The following is a 24,010-nucleotide window of genomic DNA, read 5'->3' on the forward strand; positions in this document are numbered from 1 at the left end:
CTGTACAAGATTGAACCCAATGTCCCATCTAGCCATCACACCCTGAGGCTGAGCTTGGAGCAGCTCAGGGTGGAAGCAAAGAAATAACTTGTCCTTTCCAGTGGTGCCAGTCCCACTGTGGGAGCCTCGGCAGAGCTGCCCTGGCTGGTCCCCAGCCTTTCCAGCATGGCCAGAGTGGGTGAACTGGTTGGAGACAGATTTTTCTGTCCTCATTGCAAGTGTCAGTGTTCCCTCTGAAGGACAGGACACCTCACCCCCTGGACTGAAAGGATCAACTGAGCTGCTGGTCACCCGAATTGAGCCCTCATGTTCTCCCCACGTTGGCTGAAGTTGCCCTTGGGACACCTGACCAGCTTGAGCTGTTCTCCAGCCATTTGGAGAACCATCAGAACTATCTGCAGCCTGGTGGGGAGAGTGTCTCCATTTCCAGGGAAGGCTGCTGAAAGAGTGACACAGGAGATGATGAAGGATTCTTGATGTCACGGCTTAAGTTAACAGGATCATGATGTGGTGTCCTCTCCTTTGGAAGTGCTAGTCTCCATCGTGCACAGAAATAGGACTGAAAAGCTTCTCTCATCTCAGCCTTGTTCCAGGGATGTGGGTTTTATCATGGAAAACTTCTATTTCCTCCCTGGCCTCTTAGGAGCCTTGTTTCACTTACACTCCTGTGGCTTTTTGCATCATCCTTCCTTCTCCTTCTTCCCTCTACCCTTCCTGCTGTCAGGAGTCTCTCTTCTAAGTGAACGCAACCCAGCCAAATTATCACTACTCTTGAGCATTCCTTGCAGCTGAATGTACATTTCCATTTTCTAAATCCCAGAGTAGAACTGAGTTGGTCCTTCAGTGACATGAGATGCTGCTTTTTCAAAAACTTCGTGCAGGCACATAGCAAAGGTTAAACCAAGCCAAGGAGGAACGAGGTGAGTCCCTGAGCTTTGTGTGCTGGAGAGATGAAACCCTGGGGCTGCTGCTCTCTGCCACTCACAGCTCTTGGTGTTCAGGGCCCTCATTTTTCACAGAGGATGAGGAAGTGTATGGGAAGCTAGGTTGAAAGGATAGTGCAGGAGGCAATCTTTCCCGATGAATTACATCTGTACTAATTATTGAGGAGTGGAAACATCTGTGCCTGCCCAAGGAGGATGGGGGTTAAAACAGTGGGTCAGTAAAGAGCATGTTGTACTGGTACTTGGAGTTAGAGCTTGAGACTGAAAATGTGCTGCAGTTCTGGATGGAGTCTGCTGGCTGTGCTGTGAGGAGGTAAGGGATATGGAGTCATGCAAGGGACAGGTAAGGTAAGAAGATATTGTGTGAGGGACAGTCAGGGTAAGGCAGCTGGGAAAGGGAGAGGTCAGGGTTGAGCCAGTTATGCAAAGAGGAGAGAAGCAGTCAGTGCTGTGTGGAGCTGCTGATGAGTGTGGGACTCAGAGTTGCCTGAGATAATGCATCCTCTCAGTGGACTTAAAACCCCTTTAATAAAGGACTGGTGATGATGCCAGTCTGGTCTGTCTCAACATAACTACTGCACAAGTGCTCACGTGGCATTCCTGGGGTTCCTTTGCTAAAGGGTCACAGGGAGATTTATAAATCCCACCATGTTGCCTGGTGTTCTTAGGCTAATTAAACAGCGTGCTGAATTTTTATCTCCCCCTTTCCGTAGCCATGCTATCCAGGGCCACCTGATACCCCTCTCCAGGTTGGGTTACAGGGGCTGTGATGCCATGGCTGGCTGGAAACCTTCCCTGAGCAGAGTGGCTCAGCAAACTCTGAGTTTCCTTTGGGCTGCTTTTGATAATGAAGAAGGAAAACAGTTTTGCTTTTAACTATGACTTCTCAGGAAGAGGTGAGTGAAGCTTTGGGAACCTCTGAATAAGCAAAATGTCAGTGTTTGGCTTGCATGTAATTCAGTTCACACTGCTATTTTGTTTCCTGCTGGGCAAATTATGCACCAGCTAGGAGGCTTTTTGGTTTTAATATTTAACAATCATGCTGGTAGATTCTCTAGAAGTTTTAATTTATATTCGTTGAAATGTAGGTTAAATTTTACCAAATGAAAGAGCATAAGCCTTATTGCTAGAAGATGAAAAGGTACTCTAGGTTGTATTCTATTATAGATGTAATGTCATAGATAAAACAGGTATTCTTTGTGAAAATGTGTCACTGTAAGCATTTTCTGGGGTTGACTCTGCAAACATGTTGCTTTTACAGCTCACCAGCTCCACTGTATTTAACAAACCTGGACCTATTTCACATGACTCTAGGTTAAAAAATCTGATTCCTTTTGCCACTGTGCAGAACCAGAATCAGAAATTAGCATTTCAAATCTATTTGCCCCAAATTCTAGTATAGCTAGCTTTAATTTTTTTCTCTGTATAGTAAGTCATCAAAAGCTTACTGGAGCAAAATTCCTCTGAATGAGGATCCTGTCAGGTGCTGCTCTCCTATGCATTTTAGTCTTTCTCTTGTTGCCTATTGTAATTACAGAGCAGGGGATAGATTCACACCCCCAGTGTGAGTTATTAAAAGTAAATCTAGTGTTTAGACAAATCTGAACAAAAATTAACTGCAGTAGTTTGCTGGTAAATTAATTATAAGTGCTTCTCTCATGAAAATTAAGTACATAACAATGTATTGTGTCCAGCTCTGAGGTTTCCAGCACAGAAAGGACATGGATCTTGCTGGAGTGAGTCCAGAGGAGGCCAGGAAGATGCTCAGAGGGCTGGAGCACATCTGCTATGAGGAAAGGCTGAGAGAGTTAGTGCTTTTCATTCTGGAGAAGAATAGATGTCTCTCCAGAGAGATCTTGTTGTGGCCTTCCAGTACCCAAAGGGTAAATAAGGTTTAGATCAGGTGTTAGGAAGAAATTATTCCCTGTGAGGGTGGGCAGGCCCTGGCGCAGGGTGCCCAGAGCAGCTGTGGCTGCCCCTGGATCCCTGGAATGTTCAGTTCCAGGTTGGACATTGGGGCTGGGAGCAGCCTGGGACAGTGGGAGGTGTCCCTGCCATGGCAGGGGTGGAACTGGATTATCTTTAATGTCCCTTCCAACCCAAACTATTCAGTCACTCTATGACAACATTATGACGATTATTTTCTTTTTTTTTTTTCTTTTTTCTTTTTCCTTGCCCGTTGAGTCAGGTTCAAGAGACAAATCCCACTACTGCAAGTCTTGAAATCATCTCCGTTACAGAAGATGAACCGCCAGTACCCCAAATTCAGTTTACCTTCAAAAGATTTTTCTTCATACCACAAGCAAGAGTGGACCCAAGTGCAGATGGATCTGGTAGGGACAATCCACAGCCCTTTGCAATCCTGGTGGCCACTGTGTGCCAAACTGTGCATGCTCACCCAGAGCAAGCAGTCACACTGAGGAGGAATAAACACCTCCCCCAGGTGTGAGGTTTGTCAGCTCAGTGATGTGATGACATCTTGTGTTGACTTGCACACTCAGATTATTCACACAGAAGCAGAGGTTTCCCCCACGCTGTTCAGACACGTTTTTGAATGGTTTGTTTGAAATTTTGCCAGCCCGGAGATTGGGCCATTAAAAAAAACCTGAATATACAATGCAGCAGCCTTGGAGGATTAGCATGTCTGTTTGCTGCTTCCCATAGGTTTCAAAATAGCCATAGGCTCCAGTAGAGGCAGGCTGAGCTTCCAGGGTGAAAATAGAGCAATCTAATTTTCTAGTCCATTAGCTGCTACAGCTGTCTAAGATTTTTTGGCATGCTGGACACCAACTCCATTGCCAAAATCAGTTATTCAGCTGCTGCTGAGAGTCTCAGGAAGCTGGGATTTACTAAAGACTCTATAAACCCTTGGAGACACTCTTTATCCTTGACTGATTGTATCGGCCAATCTCAATTATGAAGCCTGAGGAATGGGGAAGTGGAGAGCTGTATGAACTGAAATTAAAGACAAGGTTCTGCCAGTTCCTATGTGCACTCATGACCTGCTCACGTTTGCTATTTCCCCACAGTTTGCCCTTTGTATACCAGAATACATTTGAGTGAGCTGCTCATTATTTTCAGCAGAATCTCTTGTTTTCTTCCAGACTGGCAATACCACTAAATATGGGTCAGCTCTGGAGGTCAGTGGTTGGTAAACAGGTCCAGCTCATGAAATGTATTCTACAAAATATACCAATGTATAGTTTAACTTTAGATGCATCTTTTTGTACTTGAAAACTCAAGACTCAGCCTCGAGCTATCACTCAGTTCTCTTCTTGCCTTTATAGCAAAACTTTGAACAGGTAACATTTTTGTAGTTTTTGAGGCTAGTTAGAGGTTCCTGCCTTCTTTTATTTATTTATTTTTTTTAATTTAGCTTTCAATAATTTTCAGTTAATCTTGCTTCCAAGTCCAAAGGGACCAATGACTTTCCTCCTTCTTGTCCTGAGCTTCTATTTATGAGCTGTACACAGGTTTGATTACAGAGACAGAACAGGTCTGAATTTCATTATTATACCAAGACTCAAGTTTTCAGCAGAGATGCTCATATGCTTGAAAAGCTCCCAGTGTGATGTAGCCCAAGAAAATGAAAATTTGGAGCTCACATTGTTGATTGCATTGAGGACAGGCCAGGTGCTCTGCAGAAGCACAATTCAAACCCTCCCAAGGCAAATGCTCAAGGGATGCCTGTGAGCAGCAGCAGCTCCAAAGTACATGGAGCCCTCTCATTCCCTGAGAGTGAAAATCCAAATCCCTTCAGGTGAGGTAAGCTCATAAACTATATCCAGGGGTTATTGATGACATCTAGTTTTATGTTAGATTTTATTTTTTGATTGCTAGCTCAGCTGGTTTGACCTCACAGAAGCTTTTTCTGTCTGTTTTTCAGGAGATATTGAACCACCTTCAATGTGCCATGCTCTTGTCTCTCTAAAATACTTCCCATATATTTGTGGTTTGTTTCTTGCAGTAATCCTAGCAGTTGCCATTGGCCTGGGTGGTGAGTACCGTTAGTTATTTATGAAGTTCTCACTTAACCATTCAAATACTTAATTTTTCATGAGCATTTTACTGAGAATGGAATTGAACTGCTACTGTGGCTTGTTTGCAGAAATAAAAAATCTTGTTGATGGGATGGCTTTAAATTTTATTTAAACCTAGGGTTAAAATAGGTCTGGCACTCCTGAGAGGATTGGTGTAATATTTACAACACTGGGGGAAGCCTGCAGCTTCAGGATAACTTTCTTGAGTAAAATTTTGGCAGCTCCCCTCGAGCAATGAATAAATGAAATTAGAATGAATCAGACATTAAATTAGGAACTAAGGGTAAAAAAAAATAAAAAAAACCTCTGTGGATAGCTCACGCTATATTTTTTTCTTGTAATTCACTTCTCTAAGTTTGCTTTCAAAGAATCAAAGAACTTTCTCCTATCAAAAACAGCTTCTACAGAGGAGAAGAAAATGCAGAATGAGTTTAGTTGTGGCTGAGAAGTGTGACCTGCCCAGGTCCAGGGGTCAAATATGTTGATGTGTCTCCACACCTGGAATAGGGATCAGCTTGTGAGAGGGTGAGGCATCCCCTTGGACATAGCAAGCACTGGATGAGTTTTCCAAAGGATCTCCCTAATTTCCTGCTCAGAGTCTGAGGCACCAGGCAGGAACTCACCCTGGAGTGAAACTTTAAACTGTGTAGAGGGAGCTGGGAAGGAGTCAGCACACACAGCAAGGCTGACTCCTCCTACGAGTCATTACTAATAAATGAGTTTTAGCAGCACCATGCAGCAACCTCCAGGTTGGATTTCAAAAGTTCCTAGAGTACAGAAGCTGGCTTTTCTTTAGCAAGACTGGAATCTGGATAATGTTAAATGAAAATCAAAGTGTTTTTCATTGCCCCGTGTTTTTTCATTCCTTTTAGTCCAGTACAACTGCATTGGGAAGTTTCGCTGTCGATCATCCTTTAAGTGTATCCAGAAATCAGCCAGGTGCAATGGTGTCTTCAACTGTAAAGAAGGGGAGGATGAGTACAGATGTGGTAATTTAATTTTGAGTATAAATCCCTCCTACCTCCTGCTGTAGAATTGGCAAGTTATCAAGGAATGCTTGTTGCAAAGAGTTGGGGTGAGACAAGAAAGACAGACTAATGGAATATCTAAATTACCACTTCAGAGGAACAATCTCTGAGGTACTGATTTACAGTTTATGAAAAATAGCTTTTTAGATAAATGTGGTAATTTCAGACTGTTGTTACTGTCATTTTGGATAATTTTCTCCATTAGAAGCCCAGATGGTTTTTGACTGCTCATATTTCCTCTGCCTGCAAGGTATAATCCCACTACCTTACTGTGTGTAAATACAGAGCTCTGTATTCACTGGCACACTGGTGTGCTGTGTCAGTGTTAAAGATTGCAAAAGCCTGGTATTATCTTAAAGGATGTGGGAATGGGAGAAATCAGCCTTTTGTGCACTCAGAGCTGCGGAGTTTGCTGATTTATGTGTGAAATATATAACTTCTTTCTGGATTTCTCTGTGGTGGTTTTGGGAGTCACAGGGATGTTTTAAATGGTATTTCCCTGTGCTGTGGAAGGTGACTGTGGTGTTCACAGCCCCTAGAGGGAAAGGACTCTGATATTAATAAATACCCAGAATAATTGGGTTTTAGCTCAGTGCACTTGTAATCCTGACTCCTGTACCTACAGGTAAGGAGGCAGCAGAGTCTTCCCTCTGTGCAGAGGAGGAATGACAAGAACCACGAGCTTTTGGCCCCAGCTAGCCCTGCACAATGTGTTCAGCACTTGAAGAGTTTTCCCCAGAGAGGCTCTGTGGAGCCAGTGGCAATATCTCTGCTTTTCCTGTCTTCTTCTGCAATTCCATAACACTGGAACTGTGGGCACGTGTGGGAAAGCCCAGTTCAACAGTGACCATGTGCATGGACTCCTTTTTCCCTGGGAATACCACACAGATGTGCCCTTTCCCAGGTCCAGGACAGCTGGGAACAAGAGCATGCACCTCTCTGACAGAGGAGGTGCCCAGCCACCTTCCATCCTTCACCTTGACCACGAGTTTCCTCAGGGCAAAGCATCTGCAACTCCAGCTCACTGCAATCAGCAGGATTTGCTTAAAGCTCGCTGGAGGGCTAGGCAGCCACCACCAGTATTTATTAGAGTTGTCATTCCCATGAGCAAATTTTTTTCCCCTCTAGCTGTCCTAGCTCAGAGTACCTTAGTTCCCTTCTTTAATGGGAGGAGGAAAAAAAAAAAGGCATGGGAAAACTCTGTCAAAAATTCCTAATGGTGAAAAAGACAAGTAGTAAAAACTCAGTGAGCCAGAAAACAGACACCACGGTGGTGCTTTGGCACTGCTGTGTGCCTGATGTTCATCCTCACAGCTCACTGAGGATTTTCTTGTCCTGAATCTCAAAGTCAGGCTGAGTGGGAAGAGGGCAGTGCTGCAAGTGTTCACCTTTGGGTCCTGGAGAACTGTCTGCTCCGACGACTGGAGGGTGGAGTATGGGAACACAACCTGCAAACACCTGGGCTTCTCAAGGTATGAACACCGAGTGCCAGCAACTTCATTTGGCATTTTGAACAGGCTCATGTTTTCAGTCTTTCTAATGAAACCTCATGTTAGTTTGTGCCTTAAAAATGACTTAAGAGTCCACCTTTGTAAGTGGTATGATTGAGGAGATTTGAGACGATGTGGGAAATAGTTCTGAGTACTTGTTACATGGCAGATACCTTTTATTACTGCTATAAGTCCTGCATGATGGCTAAATATAATGGCTTGGCTAAATCTCCTTGTGTGAGTCTGGTGCCCAAATCCTATTTGTTGCTCTAGTAGCCTGTCAGCGAGGCACTAATTAAAAAAAGTATAAAATATAGTATATGAACAATTTTCACTTCTTTTACTTCTCCTGTAGGTAAATTGTATACACAATTCATGTTATGGTATCTGATAGGACTTAATGTCCACCTCATAACTAGAGAAGAACATGGCAAGGTAGTTCTTGCTGGACTGATCCCATTCCTGAAAAAGCATCATTTCTTTCACAAAGTTTCACAAAATTGCGGGAGTTGAAGTCGTGATTTAGCATGATGCTCTGTTATTTCTTACCATGGCACCATTCTGATTTCTGTTATAGTTAGCAGTATAGAGCTTCTTTAAGCAAGTTGCCTTTAGCATAAAATACATCTCAGTTTTTCAATGAAGAAGAGATGATAAAATTACAAATTATTAATCTCCCTGCTGCAAAACATAACTCTAGAAAAAGGAGACAATATTCTTCTTAGTGCCTCAGGAAATGTGCCAACCACTTACAGTTAAAAGCTTCATTGTAATTGTGCAATTAAAATTTACTTTCTCTGCCAGTTAAATGCATCTCAGCATGTGTGGCTTCCACATATGATTATGTCAAAACTACATGCACGTGGTGAGGAGCATAGGGGGAGGATAGAATTGCTTTTATTGAATGCCAGAATCTGATTATTGTAGTTTTCATTAGCGGAACTGGTGAATTATTTAAGGAGATTTCTGCAATGCTGTCTGGGGAAGCTCTGTTTATGGTTTATTTGCAGTTACGTGAGTTCAGGTTACCTGCCTGTGGCTGCAGTCGAAAAACAGTTCCAAAGACATTTTGTGTCCCTCAGCCACTGGTTCTCAGCTGATCAAGTGACATCCCTGCACAATGCCACCAACCTCAGGTATGCTTCAGCTGCTTCAGGAAGAGAGCAATCACTAGAAAGGGAATTATTGATAGTGTGGGATTGTTGCTGTTTTTTTCAGGCATGTAGTACTTTGTAGGTGTTGGGTGGTGTTACACCTTCTAGACTTGAGGTTGAGCACCAGTCTTGCTGGAATATGAACTGAGTCTGATCCAAGACCCATTAAAATCAAAAAAGGCTTTCAAATGAGCTCTTTGAAATGGCTCTTTGTCCCACGATGCCATTTTTTGCAAATGGGTAGGCATCAGACACTTCTGTTTTTCCATTATGAAGCAGTTTGTTCCAGTTTGCAGATCCTCACATGTTTCCCAGTGGGTTTGTGAACCCTTTATGGTCCATTTATTCCTCCTGACAAACTTCTTAGTTACCTTCCAGCGAGAAGGGAGCAATGGATCCAAGGAGACTTCAGATCTGCTGATGAGCCTTCCCTCATGGAAGAGTGAACCCCTCTTGAGCAGGGCAGCACATGGTCTGCAGCCTCCTGGCCAAGCTCCCAGATTCAGGATTTCAGTTTAAGGCCCTGATTAGATTGGATGAGTTCATGCCTTTGGACCTCTTTCAGTATATGAAATTATACACAGGAAAATTATGTAATACTGGAAAAACCCAAGCTGTTTGTGAATTGGGACTAATGCTGCACTGTCTTGTCATCTCAGGGAGGAATGCACTTCTGGCAATGTGATCATCTTAAAGTGTTTGGGTAAGAATCAGAAAGTGCAAATAGAAGCAGAAACTATCCTTTATCCACTGCATGGCAAGAGTTGGGAACAACTGTGTACTCAGGGCATATTATGCTATCAATTTATCACCAAAGAAAAATTGTATTTTTTAATGTAAAATTTGAAAGAATTTTAGAAGGTGAAAATAGGCTGGGAGGACAGATTGGAAGCATCAGATAGCAGGAGCATTTCAGTGAGAATCCCAGTAGGAAGTGTATACTCAAGGGCTGTGTTTTGAGTCCATGGACTCGCACTGTAATTGAGTTTTTGGCATCTTGGCAGGAAAAGGGAAATTCTGCCCCAATTGAATTTTCATCCCACAGCTCTCCATACCACTTAGTTTTCAGACTGGGATATAAAAAAATCAAAATACAACAGCAAAATCACCATGAGAGGAGAAGGAGGTGCTTGAGTCAGGCTGTGTGGGACCCTGAGGATGAAGGAGGGCAGAGCAGGGGGGATTTACAGGGAAGGAAGAGACATGGACCCCACAGCTCCCAGATCATGAGTGACCTGCAGGGATGGGAGGGAGGAGGAGAAACCTCTGGGATGTGGATGTGGCCATGGAGGAGAAACCTCTGGGATGTGGATGTGGCCATGGGGATGGGGTGGGGATGTTCCAGCTGCGGAGACCTCCCACCCTCAGCAGGGCTGGGAGAAGAGGGGCTGGAAGTGACCCAGACTAGGGCTGTGTTTTCTCTCTGGACCATAACTTTTGCTTCCTGGCAGCCTGCGGGACTCGGGCCAGCTACGGGCCACGGATCGTGGGGGGCAACGCGTCGTCACCCCGGCAGTGGCCCTGGCAGGTCAGCCTGCAGTTCCAGGGCCACCACCTGTGTGGGGGCTCGGTCATCACCCCCCTCTGGATCCTCACAGCTGCCCACTGCGTCTACGAGTGAGTGCCCAGATCCCCCTTCTCAGGGGATGCTCTGCTTGCTCTTACAAATAACCTGCAGGAAGCACTGCCTCCGCCGTGAGCGATGCCTTGGGGTTTTAGCTGTGATGTTTCTCATGTATTTGTAATCCTGTGATTCTTTAGCGTGTAACTCTAAACTCCATACGGAGTGTTGGCTGCTGCTTTCCTGTTTTGGTCAGGCAACACAATTCTTCTCTAGGCCTGGCAATCAAGGATGCCCCACAAAATCCAAACAAAAGTGATTTGGGGGTGAGCAAATTTGGGGTAAATGACTTAATTACCTGAAGCTGTAACTGGAAGATTAACCCCCAGTATGCAAATGGACCAAACTTATAAAAGTGTGAAAACCTGTGATCCATCACCCATTTTGGGTGTAACCCTGGGGGGCTTCATCTACCCTAAATGTACCTGAAGGCCCTTCAATAAATAGAGTTGCTTTTTATTTCCTTATTTTTGTCTGGCCTCTGTTCTTAGGTAGTCCCCAAAAGGCATTATAACATTTAAGCCATTCCTCTCTCTTTTTGCATGGGTATTTATTGAAAAAAAGCTTCCCCCAGAAGTGATCCAAACCCAGGGCTCCAGTTTCCAGATGTTCTGGCCATTCTCAGCTCTGTAGGAAAACATCTTAAAATAAGATTTAAGCACTAGATTTTAGGTATCCCAGCCTACAATTTCTGTAAATTCTGTGCACAGAATTTGTATTTGGGTTCTCTGATCCACTGGAGCTCCAAAATAAATGACAGGATTCTTTTCAAGTTGACAGGATCAATCAGTGATTGTTAGTCTCTTGTACTGTGCTTTGTGCCCTTTGCCACTTACTCACTGCTCCTTTTTATGCTGTTGAAGAGTTCTTTGAGCTTTAAATAGATGCTAAATAGTTATTTAAACTCTTCTTCTTTCTCTAATGACAAACATTTATATTGAGCTGTCTGGTTTTGCAGCCATGTTTGATGCTAATAGTGCATGAGCACTTCTTGCTCTTACATACTCCAGGCCACTTTCACCAAAGGCATTTAGACAGCTAAAATAGGATTTGTCTGACCACTTTTATGCATCTGCAACATGGATGCCTTCTTCTGAATAAGTTCTTGTAGGATGCTTTTATACCCAGTAGAGAGGTGGGAAATACAAACCCCACTCCTAGTTCCTATTTAGAACCCTGTGCTGCCATAAAAGTAACTATTTAAGAATTCAGCGTTTTAGAACCTTTGTCCTTGCCTTTTTTCCCCCCAACCCAGGTGGTTGTGGTGTGTTTGAAGGAGATGGGAGCTGGCAACACAACCCACATCCCTGGAGCTTTTTCCCAGGGAAGTAAGGCCAAAAGCAGAGGCTGCTCATGTGCTGGAGGCTGAAGGATGTGCCAGCTCGTGAACTGGGGCAGAAACACCTTCCAGGCGGGAACCTTCTCCTTGAAAATGCTTTGCCACAAATGCTGCTGAGCTCTGTCTGAGTGCAGGAGTGCCAGGCTCTGGGGTCTCACTGGAGCACAGACAGCTGGGCTGATGGAAAACTCTCACATATTTGTAGTAAGATACGTGTAATTGGACTGAAAATGCACCAGTGACCCACTGTCTTATGAAGATTAGTCACCTCCTCTACATTTTAAAAAATTAGATGTGAAATATAGCCACTATTTATGGAGAGGTAAGCCAATACAGCAGACTGGAGTTCCTTGAATTTAGAGCTCTATGTGGTCCATAAGCTCAAGGAACAATTAGAAAAAACCTGAGGGTTTTCCTGGAGGTTTGACATCTCCTTTCCCTCTCTGTTCCAGCCTGTACTTGCCGAGCTCATGGAGTGTTCAGGTCGGTTTTGTGACTCAGCAGGACACCCAGGTTCACCCACATTCTGTGGAAAAAATCATTTACCATCGGAATTATAAACCCAAGACGATGGGGAATGACATAGCACTGATGAAACTGGCAGCACCTCTTGCTCTCAATGGTAATTTATTTCTGTGAGCTTTCACTTGACTTTCTCATCTTCCCAGCAAAAACACCCCTGTCCACACAACACCAGCAGAAGCCCCCCAGCCTCAGTGTGGGCACCTCATATCCAAGCATGGACAGCAACAACGTGCTGCAAAATGTTCCCAGTCCACTCTGGTATTGATTTACTGCAGGCGTTTATTAATAGGCAAACATTAACTTTATTCTTTCTAAATATTCCTATCTAAAATAAACACCCTGCCTCATTCTGCTTGGAGGTCAGAGATTTTTATCATGTCTTTTCTGTGAGTACTTGGGGATCCAGAAGTGTTCAAAGCTGAAACTCAAGCTTGAATTTCAAAGAGAAGAGAAGGCAATTTGGAAACAATGATGATGTAAGTTAAAGCTACTTTTATTTTCTTGATAGGATGGTACCTGCACTTGATACAATGAGTTGAAATAATATGCAGTGTATTTGTATGAATTGAAATGCTCACCTGCCAATACCTCCTAATTACTGTGAGCTGACTGCAAAGGGGAGCTGGCACTCCTTGACACATCTGAACAGTCATTTTCTAAAACAGTTCTCTTGTAATGGTTGAAAACTTTACTTTTAATGAAAATTAAGCTTGATTTTGTTCCATTTGTTCTCTCAGCTGACTTCTGCTCATGAATAGCTTTGGGAAGCTGTGAGGAGCAGTAGTGGCTCTGCAGCTGAGCACGACCCCACTGTGTTTCATGCTTTGATCCCTTGAGCTGGGATCACTGCACTGTGGAGAGCAGAACCACTGGGAACTGCCCAGCTGTGGTTTGTGTTTTCCTCCCTTTTCCCAGGACCCATTTGTCCCTGCAAGCATCAAGCACTGATTTTATCGCGTGAAATTCTGTGTCCCAGAGCACAGAGACACAAACTGTGAGCTGAGGGGTGGGAAGCAGAGAACCCTCCAAAAATCTTTTTGCCCTCTCAGGGATGTGCACACCCAGCTCTTTGTCTCACCCTGGCAGACCCTGGGCCTCTGATCTGCCCTTCAGCTGCATTTCTTGTTTGCTCATAGGTCAATTTATTGACCTGCTGATACCTCCTTGTGTTGCTTCATACCCAAAACTAAATGGGGCTGTCGTGGGTTTTGTCTCAAATCCTCAGTGTTGCCCACAAGACAGAAAACCTGCAGAGAACTGCCAGGCTATTTCTGTGGGAAGTGGGTGGTGTTCATCACAAGTTCACTGCAAGCCAAAGCTTCAAGTTTTTTTGAGACCTATATATATATATTTTTTTTTGGCTAAATTTTGATTCTCTTCTATCTCCTCCTCTCTCTTTTTCTCTTATTTATTTTTTTCTTTTAATAGGTCATATTGAACCGATCTGTCTGCCCAATTTTGGTGAACATTTCCCAGCAGGGAAAATGTGTTGGGTATCAGGATGGGGAGCAACTGTGGAAGGAGGTATTTTAAATTGATTGCTGATGACTTCACTACATGCACGCATATTATCTGCAATAAATACAGGATTTGGTTGGGGTACTGTTTAACACTAAGTTTTCTGGAATATCTGAAGGTGGGAAGAAGATATATTACTAAATTTTATGCGCATACTGAACTGCAGAAGCACTGTGCAAACTCTTATCACAAGGAATGGATGGACATCCTCTGAAAAAATTGAAAATTACACATATAAAATGTCCTTAGTGTTGTACTTAGCCTCAGTCAAACAGGCTGTGTCCTTTAGCATTCCAAGCATAGGGAGCACAGCGTGCATATAAGAATTAACCATCACCTTTCTTTAGAGAAAGCATATGTGTGTTTTTAAGGCAGGTTGGGTGATGTAGAAATTGGATAAATTCCCTTTTCTTTTTTGATTTTTTTTTTAAACTATGACTCATGGGTGATGTTTATCAATAATACAAACTGAACCACCTTCATGTGAAAATGGGTGAATTGTCAGGTAATTGTTTTTTTTTTAATCACTCTTCACTCATGTCACTGAACGTGTTCCTGTTCAGAGAGCAAGAACAGAACGTTACCTGACCCACAGATAACAGCTAAAGGTGGGGAGAAAATGAAAGCAAGGTTTGCTACATAAAAAAAACCAGCCCTAAATTGATAATAGACACTGTGCAAATACTCCCACTTGTAGAAAGGATTCATTCGGGCTCTGAATTAAATAAAATAAATATTTATAGAGTAAATCAGATGTTAGCAGATGATTTGTTGACTAACAGAACAGGAGATAAATTCAGAACATGTTTTGGCACTAGTATTGAACACAATGCTCAGCAAGTTTTTTAGTTCATTAGTGTCATTAATTGTTTAGTTTGAAGTGGAAACACGCAATTTCCAGATTTTATTGTTATTTTATGCATTGTGATAATCCACATCTCCACAGAGTGGGGAATTGGTGTGTTCTATAAGTGATGAGATACCACGTTGTCTTACTTTTGTCTTGCTATTTAACCATGTTTCTTTCATCCTTCCTTGCCAATTCTTTGTATGTAAAACATTCTCTGTCTATAAATGGAGATTATTTCCAGGGACAGAAAGGTTTATAGGTTTTTTTGGTTTTTTAACAGGTGACACGTCAGACACCATGAATTATGCAGGTGTTCCTCTGATTTCCAATGCAATTTGCAATCACAGGGATGTCTATGGTGGGATCATAACTTCTTCAATGCTTTGTGCTGGTTTCCTAAAGGGAGGGGTGGACACCTGTCAGGTATGGAAGTTTCCAAACTGCAACTGTGCTCATTGGAAATGGAAAAACATGAGTGATAAGTTATCAGAAGGCACTCCCAGGCTTTTCTTGGGCAAACATTTGGGTTTGTGCCAGTTATTCTGCTTACCACGATTATCACTCACTGACCATGTGCATTCACATGCTACAATTTCCTTTTTATACTTCGTCTCTGGACCTTATCTGATACTTCTGAAGCCAAGCTTGCTTAAGATGTATTTTGCTGCATGTGCTGCTGCACGGTGCCATCCTTTCTCTGTCTTGGCTGCAACTTCTGCACTCCACTGAATTGCACTTGCCTGCACTGTGAGCAGCTCCAGAGACCTGCAAGGAGCAGAAAGCCCGTGGTGAAAAGCTGTCAGGTAGGGATGGGGAGGAATTCCTGCTGGAAGGTGTCCCTGTTCTAAGCAGGAAGCTTGGATTTACACAGACTTCAGTGTCCCTTCCAACCCAAACCTCTCTATGATTCTGTGAACTTCGTATTTCCAGATTTGCTTCATCCCAATCACACCTGGGGCAAAAAAAGAAGGTAAAGACAGTGGGTGCCTAGATCTGCATTTCATCTCCTTTTTTGCATATAACTCCCCCAAAAAAAGCACTTGGCACCAGCTCTGCCTGGGAGACCTGCCCAAAGGCAGCATGCTCAGCACACAGCTCCAAGTGTCAGGGGGAGCCCTGCTCACCAGTGGGACAGGCCTGCTCCAAATTCTCTTTTTCTCAGTTGTTGTACTGGCTCTGATTCTGGTAGGGCAGGAAACTGCCCCAGCAAAGAAGAAATGGGGAGTTTTCTGTCCATTGAGTTGAATCCGAATAGCAAAGTGTCTGGAAAGGGCTGGAAAAGCACGCAGGGAAGGAGGAGATGTGAGCTTGGTGCTTGCAACCTTGGGCTCAGCTCAAGAGCCAGGAGCCAGGGAAAGAAAAATATGGTCTTACACAAGTCTCAAAAGTCTCCTGCTGTAATGTGCTTTTCCCAGGATCCAGAACAGAGCAGAAACAAGAGATTTTTAATTGCTGGACTATCTCTCCCCCTATCTCCCCAAATAGACATTTCCTTCATTTTCTGGGAAACAGACAATTACTGTAATTGTTTTTCCCTCAGGGAGATAGTGGGGGACCTTTAGCCTGTGAAGATATGAGTATCTGGAAGCTGGTGGGGACCACTAGCTTTGGAGTGGGATGTGCAGAGAAGAACAAACCAGGTGTCTACAGCAGAACCACTTCCTTCCTGGACTGGATCCACGAGCAGATGGAGGTCTGGCTTTGCCCTCTTCCTCCACCCCTGGCTGTCACTTTGTCCTCCTGTGCCACACAGGGTTTGTCAGAGCTGAGCTGTGTTGTATGGACAGTGAAATTGGAGGGGGTGTTTGGGGATTGGGACTGGCCCTGGGGCAGAGCAGGATGCAGGGGTTTAGTGAGGGGTTGGGGGCACCCCACAGGGGGAGAGAGGAGAGGACAGCACATCCATAGGGGTGGGAATCACAGGGGAGGGGGATTGGAGCAGAACAGGGAGCTGTGGAAGGGCTGTCAGGAGATGGGGGTCAAGGAAAGGGATCACAGGGGCTACACTGCACTGTGCTAGTGCCCCCAGTGTAGGAAGGACATGGAATTGTTGGAGCAAGTCCAGAGGAGGTCACAAAGTTCCTAGAGGACTCTAGGAACTAGGAGGGAGCACCTCCACAAAGAGAACAGGCTGGGAAAGTTGTGGCTGTTCACCTGGGGAAGAGAAGGTTGTGTGGGGAGCTCAGAGCACCCTCCAAAGTCTGAAGGGGCTACAGGGAAACTGGAGAAGGACTCTGTCAGGAAATGGAGTGACAGGACAAGGAGTGATGGCTACAAACTGAAAGAGGGGAAATTGTGGTTAAACAGGCAGAAAATTGAAATTCTTTACTGTGAGGGTGGGGATGCCCCAGGGATGGACCAGCAAGGTTGGATAAGGCCTTGAACAACATGGGATAGTGGGGGGTGTCCCTGGCCATGGCAGGAGAGGTTGGTTGGGATGAGCTGATCTGAGAGGTGCCCTCCAACCCTTAACATTCTATGATTCTGTGCCTTGACTTGAAGCTGTGAGGCTGCTACAGAGAAGTTGAGTGGGCCAAAGAAAGTGCAGAGGGAACATGGCGTAGGCTGGAAAGAGAGGAGAGTGGAGAGAGGGAAGTGAGGGGACACTGCAGCCACCTTCAGGGACCCAAGGGTGACCCAGTCACAGGAGACCAGCTCTGCTGCTGTCAGCATCTCTCCAGGGCTGGGCTCAGACAGGCACTGTGCTCCAGGTGGGACTCCCAGGCAGGGCTCCATTGCCTAAGCAGGGTCATCCAGAGCCATTGCATGGACCTCAGGCTGTCCTGCCTGCCTCACAGGTGTTCCTGCAGAAGGTGAGGATCTGCAGCTTGCCCTGGGGATGGCTCAAATAGCCTACAAAGGCTCAGGTGATGCCAAGGGCACTAAGGCACCTCAACTGGCACTAGACAGAACAAGTGCGAGGCAGGTGAACCTTCCTCCAGTGCTCTGGGGGGTTCTGGACAGGTAGAGAGCTGTGCAAAGGCTTTTAATTGTGATTTTCCCATCTTTGTGGCAAAGCCACCCTACACCCCAGAGCTTGCCCCCATTCTGCTCCAGCCTTGCCCCCCACAGACAGAGCTGCTGTTCCAACACCCAGCTTGCTGGAATGGGAGAATGCAGGGATAGCAATGATGCCATTCCAGCAGCAGCAATCTAGCAGTCCAGAAGATTTCTTCCTCAAACCCGACTGCCAATATCAAACACTCACAGATGAGCAAATGCCCAAAATAAGATGTGTGCAATTTCAGTTCAGCCCACATCTGAATACTGCATTACACACACTGTTGTCACAACTTATGTTGTGTGTGAAGATTTATGCTATCACAAGCCTACCTGTCACTCAAAGAAAACAGGAAAATGGTATATTTCTGAATCTTCAAGACCTGTAATATTACTTGATTTTCTTCCCTCTGAATATATCATTGTAATTTATTTGCATATACAAACATTTCAGATGAAGAGCTCATATCACATGGAATCAGATCTCCATTATAAAGTGATCAAGGGAGAAAAAATGTACAGCAACATCTTTGAGCCAAATGCTAAAATATTGGAATTTTTCAGAGGGACATCCTTCAGATGTAAACATTAATTCCTCAGTTTATCCCCTTAGAAATGATTTTTCAGGTGCAGCATGGAAATATGGACATGCTTTTATGGACTCTGAAGCAAACCTATAGAAAATAGAGCTAGTGTGCCTTTGGAAGTGGAGCCAAGGGAATGGCTGGTACCTGGCAGAGCTGTACTGGGGCATTGCCCAGATCAAACTGGAGCAGAGAGGCTTTGGGGTGACCTAATTGCAGCCTCTCAGTGCCTGAGGGAGCCTGCAGGAAACAGGGAGAGAGACTATTGCTAAGGGCCTGGAGTGATGGAATGAGGGGAAAATGGCTTCAAACTAACAGAGAGTAAATTTGAATTTGATGTTGGGAGTAAATTCTTACCTGTGAGACTGGTGAGGCACTGGCACAGGTTGTCCAGAGAAGCTGTGGCTGCTCCTTGATCCCCGGCAGTGTCCAAGGCCAGGTAGGACACTGGGATTTAGAGCAGCCTGGGACAGTGGAAGGTGTCCCTGCCCATGGCAGAGGGGGTGGAATGAGACTATCTTTAATGTCCCTTCCAACCCAAGTCATTCCATGTTCCTATGATCCTGCTGGCAGGACTCAGCAGCCTCTCAGTTCCCTTGGTGACCTGAGTGCAGTGAGTTTCAGAGCTCAAGGGGTGGCAACACCAGAATTTGCAACAGATGCATTAATGTTTGGGTTTCCTTTCCCCCCAGAGAGAAGAACTGCAGACCTGAAGAGAGCGGTCCTGCTCTGGGCTCCTGAAAACCCCCATCACACTCCAGCCCTGCAGAAGGACCCAGCCCGTTCTGGTCACCTGCTCTGGGCTCTGGACCTTCACAGAGCACCTTTCACCATTTCTTTTTGTTACTGGCAACTGCGCTTGATGCAATCTGTTGCACATTCAGCCTGTTTGGGGTGGAAGAAGCAGATGGGTGATGGATGATCAGCATGTGTGTTTACTGTCAGCTACGAATTTCACACGGAGAAAAGAAAGCTGACACTGATAACCCTGAATGCTGTCATGATAAAGTTTTGCAGAAAAAGACTAGAACAACTAGATCAGGTTGCTCACTGTTATTTTAGTACTTACCTTCCAAGAACCAGACTACAAAAATACTTTTTTTCCTGAAAGTACTCATATAGGTCCACAAGAGGTCCATGCTCTGTTGCACAAGCAGCAGCAGCTTCCTTTGAAAGCAAAAGCAAGCAGGAAGCAGAAGATTGGCACTTTTGATAAGTATGTTCGACTCTTAGAACAAATAATCTCTGAATTCAAATATATTTTCATGTTGCTGTGAACAAAATTCCTAAAAATTGAATTCTTAGGTGTTTTACTGCAGAAAGTAGCTCTGAAATGAGCTGCAGGATGTAACTTGACTGGAAAATTCTGCGATTATTGGATTTAATTGGAAGAGGAGCTTCTTTATGCCTTGCTTTCCCTCCTTTTCTCTGCTAATGGGACAATACAGACCTCACACTCAGTGTGGAGGTGGACTGATGCCAGCCAGACACAGGACAAAACATCTAAAATGATGCTGTGGTTTCCTGATTTCCATTTTAATACAACCTGTCTCAGCTATTTTTAGACTGGAAAATGCCTGATTGTTTGACACTTGCCCTTTGCAAAATTCCCGGGGTGAAAGTTGTCAAGTTTAGAACTGATTGCTGGGGATAGCGTGGGCTGAATAATGGATAATATTGTCAGAGATTTTCAATATCAGCCAAAACTGATCTAATCATCTGCTCAGGTGCTGGTGATCTGCTTGAGATGTGGTTTTGGATGCAGTCCGTGTGCTTCTAAATCAGTATTTGCATTACCACTGCTGCAAGAAAGCACCAGCAGAATCAGAACTTGATTTTTGCTGCAATGTATCAAGTCAAATTCGAGAGGAAACAGCAAACCCATATGAACTGTCAACCTCCACTTTGTTCTGTGGATACAAACCTTGTTATCCCAGGACACTGCACCAAAACCTTTCACCCTGACTGAAGAAACTGCAATGCAATGGGAACAGTACTTCCCAAGCCTGCATGTTGTTAAAAAAAGAGGAAATCATTATTGCAAGGTGACACCAAAACTGGAATTAATTTCAACTGACAGAGCATGACAGAACTACAAAAAAGTATGTTGAACCCTTGTGCAGCTGAGACATTTTCAGAAGAGTTTTAGCATTCATTGCTTCTTATAATGACATTTTCACAGTCCAACACTGATATTTTAGTATCATCAGCAGTCTGGAGGTGAGGGTGCTGCTCTTGGAGCTGACAGTGCTGTTATTTCATCTTTCTGAAAGGACCCTTGAAAACTCCTTTTGAACTTCTCCAGTTTCTATAAAAAGACTGTATGATAAGTATCCATTGTAGTCTGCTTTTGTATTAAAGAGAAATCCAATGTAAAATGTGGAAAGCTACTGAAATCTTCCCAACCACAAGCCCCATTGACCCCCAGATTAATGACAGTCACTTTTGGGTAGGCCCAGCCCCGTGAGCCTGCAAATCTTCCTTTAGTTTTGCTTTTGATTTCTGTTAGACCCCTTGCTGTCTGTTAGACCCCTATATCCTGTCTAGGATATAGACTCATAGAATCATGGAATGGTTTGGTTTGTAAGGGACCTTATATCATCCAGCTCCAACCCTGTTGCCACATAAAACAGTTACTCCCTACAGCTGAGTTTTCCTCCCCCTCCATATGCCACTAACATTCATGTTAAAATAATTATAGTCACAATATTAACATATTTCTTTTTATTTAGCCAAGTGAATATACCTGGGGTTTAGGACATTTCTGTGGGATGTGTTTTGTACAGACATGGACATTTTGTCTTATTCAGAGATGTGGGACTGATGAACTGGTTATCAGTATTACAGCTGGAATGAGCTGGTGCACAGAAGAGTAACTTTTCAAAGAGAATTTTTTAAGGTGGGTTATCAAACCTTTCCTTTTCCTTGGGATTTCTCCTCTTTATTTGACAAAATTAATTTTCAACACCACATGTGCAGGTACAGAGGGCTGCCAAAGCAGGTGGGGCTGAAGGCAGCTCTGGTTTAACTAATCCTGATTAGGGGTTTCATAGTAAACACCTTGGGAGTGTTTAAGACCTTTATATTAGGGGAGTGTATATTTGCCACATTATTAAAAAGGCTGATGAAACAGCCTCTGGTTTGTGAACTCAGATCACTGGTGTGACACAGGGTTAAATTACAACCTCGGTATCCCTTAGTAACACTTGTGCTTGTAGGCACAGCCTTGCAGCAACATGTCACAGACTGTCAGGAAATTAATCCAATGTACTTTGGACATTGTAAGAAATGCCCACCACGTGAAGAAAAATTCCTTTGCCATTCATCATCTGTTCCTGTCACCATGACAGCTCAGTCAGGAAACTGAGACAAAGCTGGTAAGTTTGGATGAACCACAAGTGACTTTTATTCAATATGCAGTTTTCCCAGACATTCTGAGAATTGTCACATGGATGAATATCACTCTCCTTTGGCCAATCCGAATTTTTCTTTCCACTTGTGATGTACAAATAAGCAGGAAATTTCTGTAAAGAGGCAGAGATAAGCATAAAAATAAGAGCCTAAAATTGGCATCTGGGGAAGCCAACGTGCCTTCTAAGAGGTGACATGCATTTAACTTGCTTTTGACATGCTTTTAACACATTCTGCACCAGCTACATTCCAGCACAGAGGTGGGGATCTGCCCAGCTCTGCTCTTAGGGTAAGAGTCAAGTCAGTCTGTAAATGCAAATTTAAGAACTGTATATTAGGCTTAAAAAAATATAAGATCTGACTCTTCGCTCTTTCAAGTGTCTCCAATATCCAAACAAAGCAGGTTGAAAGGTTTCTAAGTGCTGCACTGTGCATCCTGCTGGTTCTGGTTCCAGCCTAGTTTGATCCCTGAAAGGTGCACACACTCCAGCATCTCTGTGAGTGTAGCACTGCTTTAAGATCTGCAGGCCTATCGTGTTTTATCTTCTTTTTCTGCCAGAGTCTGGCCTAAAAGCTTGAGACTTGTTTGGACTCAGATGTTTATTAATTCTTATCTATATTACAATGAGTTCTATGGCACTTCTAGCTAACAAGCTAAAATGGAGATGTATCTCACTCTCTACAAGGTCTTTTAAGGCCAAATTGTCCAATTAAGAACAGATACCTAAATTATTTTTACTTTTAACCCAATAACCAACCACCCGTGACCTGCAATGTGGAATTTGCTATCCAATTAAAATCACCTAGACCCATAAAGAAGAAGGTGAAGAAGAAGGACAAAACCTCCACCCAAAAACCTCCATCTTGCTTTATACCTATTACTATACTCTAAAACTCTAAAGTGTAAGTTTTCCACCATGTGACATTACCCACTTCTATTCAAACTACACACCCATAATAATCCTAGTTCTGTCACTCAATTTTGGAAGCCTTCTCCAGGGCCTCAGGTCAAAAGAAGTGTTTTCTTGAGGGTCAGTCTCTGTCAGCACAGAAAGTCTAAAATTCTCAGTTTTCAGGGTTCCAACATAGGTCAATTTTATTTCCTCCAACAAAAAGCCCTGTGAGAAGCAGTATCAGAGCTGTGGGCACCAAGAGCCCCAGATTACATAAAGCACAGTAAGAAAGGAGCTTACCTGCTGTGTTTGACTTTAGGGAAGGTACAAGGAAGTGTTTCTTATCAGGACTGAAAGAGCACACTCGATCATTGCCTCTAATCTCTCTTTTGATGTGTTTGACATGAGCAGCGGCTTCCAAGTTTGTTTTGTTGCTTGTGCCACACGTTTTCTTGCTGGTGGAACTCCTCCCAGTAGAGGACAGCAGGTTATGGCCCCACCATCCACATCAGGTATATGAGTAAGTTTTTGAATAGTTTGCATCATATTTGGCAAGGGAGAGGTAAAAAATGCACCAATCTTATGGGTTGTCAAAATACCACCAGACCAGTTTTTCCTGATCAAGAGAAAACTGACTCTAGCACCAGTTCATTTCCCTGAAGTGAGCTTTGATAGCTGCCAGTCTGAGCAACACAACTGTAAAATGCAATGGGCAAGAAGAAAAAAGATTATTGATTTCCCCACCTCCTGGTGCCAGAGCCTATTTACTCAAGGTAAATGCAGGCACAGGGCTGGCAGCTGAGACAGGAGCCTGGCCTTGCCTCGGGCACCCACGTCAGAGCTCTGCTCCGGGGCTGCCAGCCATAAATTTGTCCTCCTGGAGCTTTCAGGTGAGAGAGGGAAGGCAGGGAAGGGGGAAAACTGAGAAGGGAAAAGTACAAGAATGCCTTGAAGCACCACAGCATGAAACACTTAGAGGAAATAATTTACCCTTAAAATCACCAGTAAATCATAATTCCTTCCTACAGGTTTCCCACTGTTTGAAGGATATTTTGCATAGAGGGTCAAGTGGAAGGGAGTTTTAGGTCCTTTCCATACGACTTCACATGTCATTTATTTGGTCACCTTTAAGCAGCATTATCTCTGTCAGAAACAAATTTGAAATGCTCATCATCAAATGAAGCCCACAGCAGATGGCAGCATACAGCAAAATTTTGCCTCCATCCTCTGTTTAAAAAAAAAGTAATAATAAATAAGCACTGAACAGTTTGTGCCTCAGCCACCTGCAGTGGATAATGCAAATGCAGTTACATCACTTGTCACATTCTTGGCTGTTTGAGGAGAGGTTACTGAGGAGATGCAGATCCCCCAGCAGAGGAGGGGACTCTCAGGCACCTGGGAGTATGGTCAGAGCTTCCACAGACCTCCCCAGGTCTCCTCTGGTGGGTGCTGGCCCCTGATCCCCAAATTCTGTGATTGTTGTGCACTGGTGCTGCTGGCTTCTCACCCTCTGGGATGCTCTGGAAATCACAGCCACAGAATTTCTCATCATTTGATATATTGTTTTTCTCAAAATATTAAAAAAAATGACCGTGGAATAGCAGTAAGATGTC

General features: G+C 44.0%; 1 protein-coding gene across 1 annotated transcript; it reads left to right on the forward strand.

Annotated features, from left to right (window-relative positions):
- The first annotated feature begins 1,822 nt into the window (after window positions 1–1,822).
- Window positions 1,823–18,806, forward strand: TMPRSS3 (transmembrane serine protease 3). Its single transcript, XM_062515210.1, has 13 exons — window positions 1,823–1,840; window positions 3,133–3,277; window positions 4,831–4,941; window positions 5,857–5,973; window positions 7,361–7,484; window positions 8,513–8,638; window positions 9,316–9,359; window positions 10,108–10,273; window positions 12,069–12,238; window positions 13,570–13,665; window positions 14,790–14,932; window positions 16,050–16,202; window positions 18,786–18,806. The coding sequence occupies exons 1-13, from the start codon at window positions 1,823–1,825 to the stop codon at window positions 18,804–18,806; spliced, it is 1,434 nt and encodes a 477-aa protein (XP_062371194.1).
- The last annotated feature ends 5,204 nt before the right edge of the window (window positions 18,807–24,010 follow it).

Source organism: Cinclus cinclus, chromosome 2 (assembly GCF_963662255.1).
Source record: "Cinclus cinclus chromosome 2, bCinCin1.1, whole genome shotgun sequence".
In the NCBI taxonomy this organism is placed as follows: Eukaryota; Metazoa; Chordata; class Aves; order Passeriformes; family Cinclidae; genus Cinclus; species Cinclus cinclus.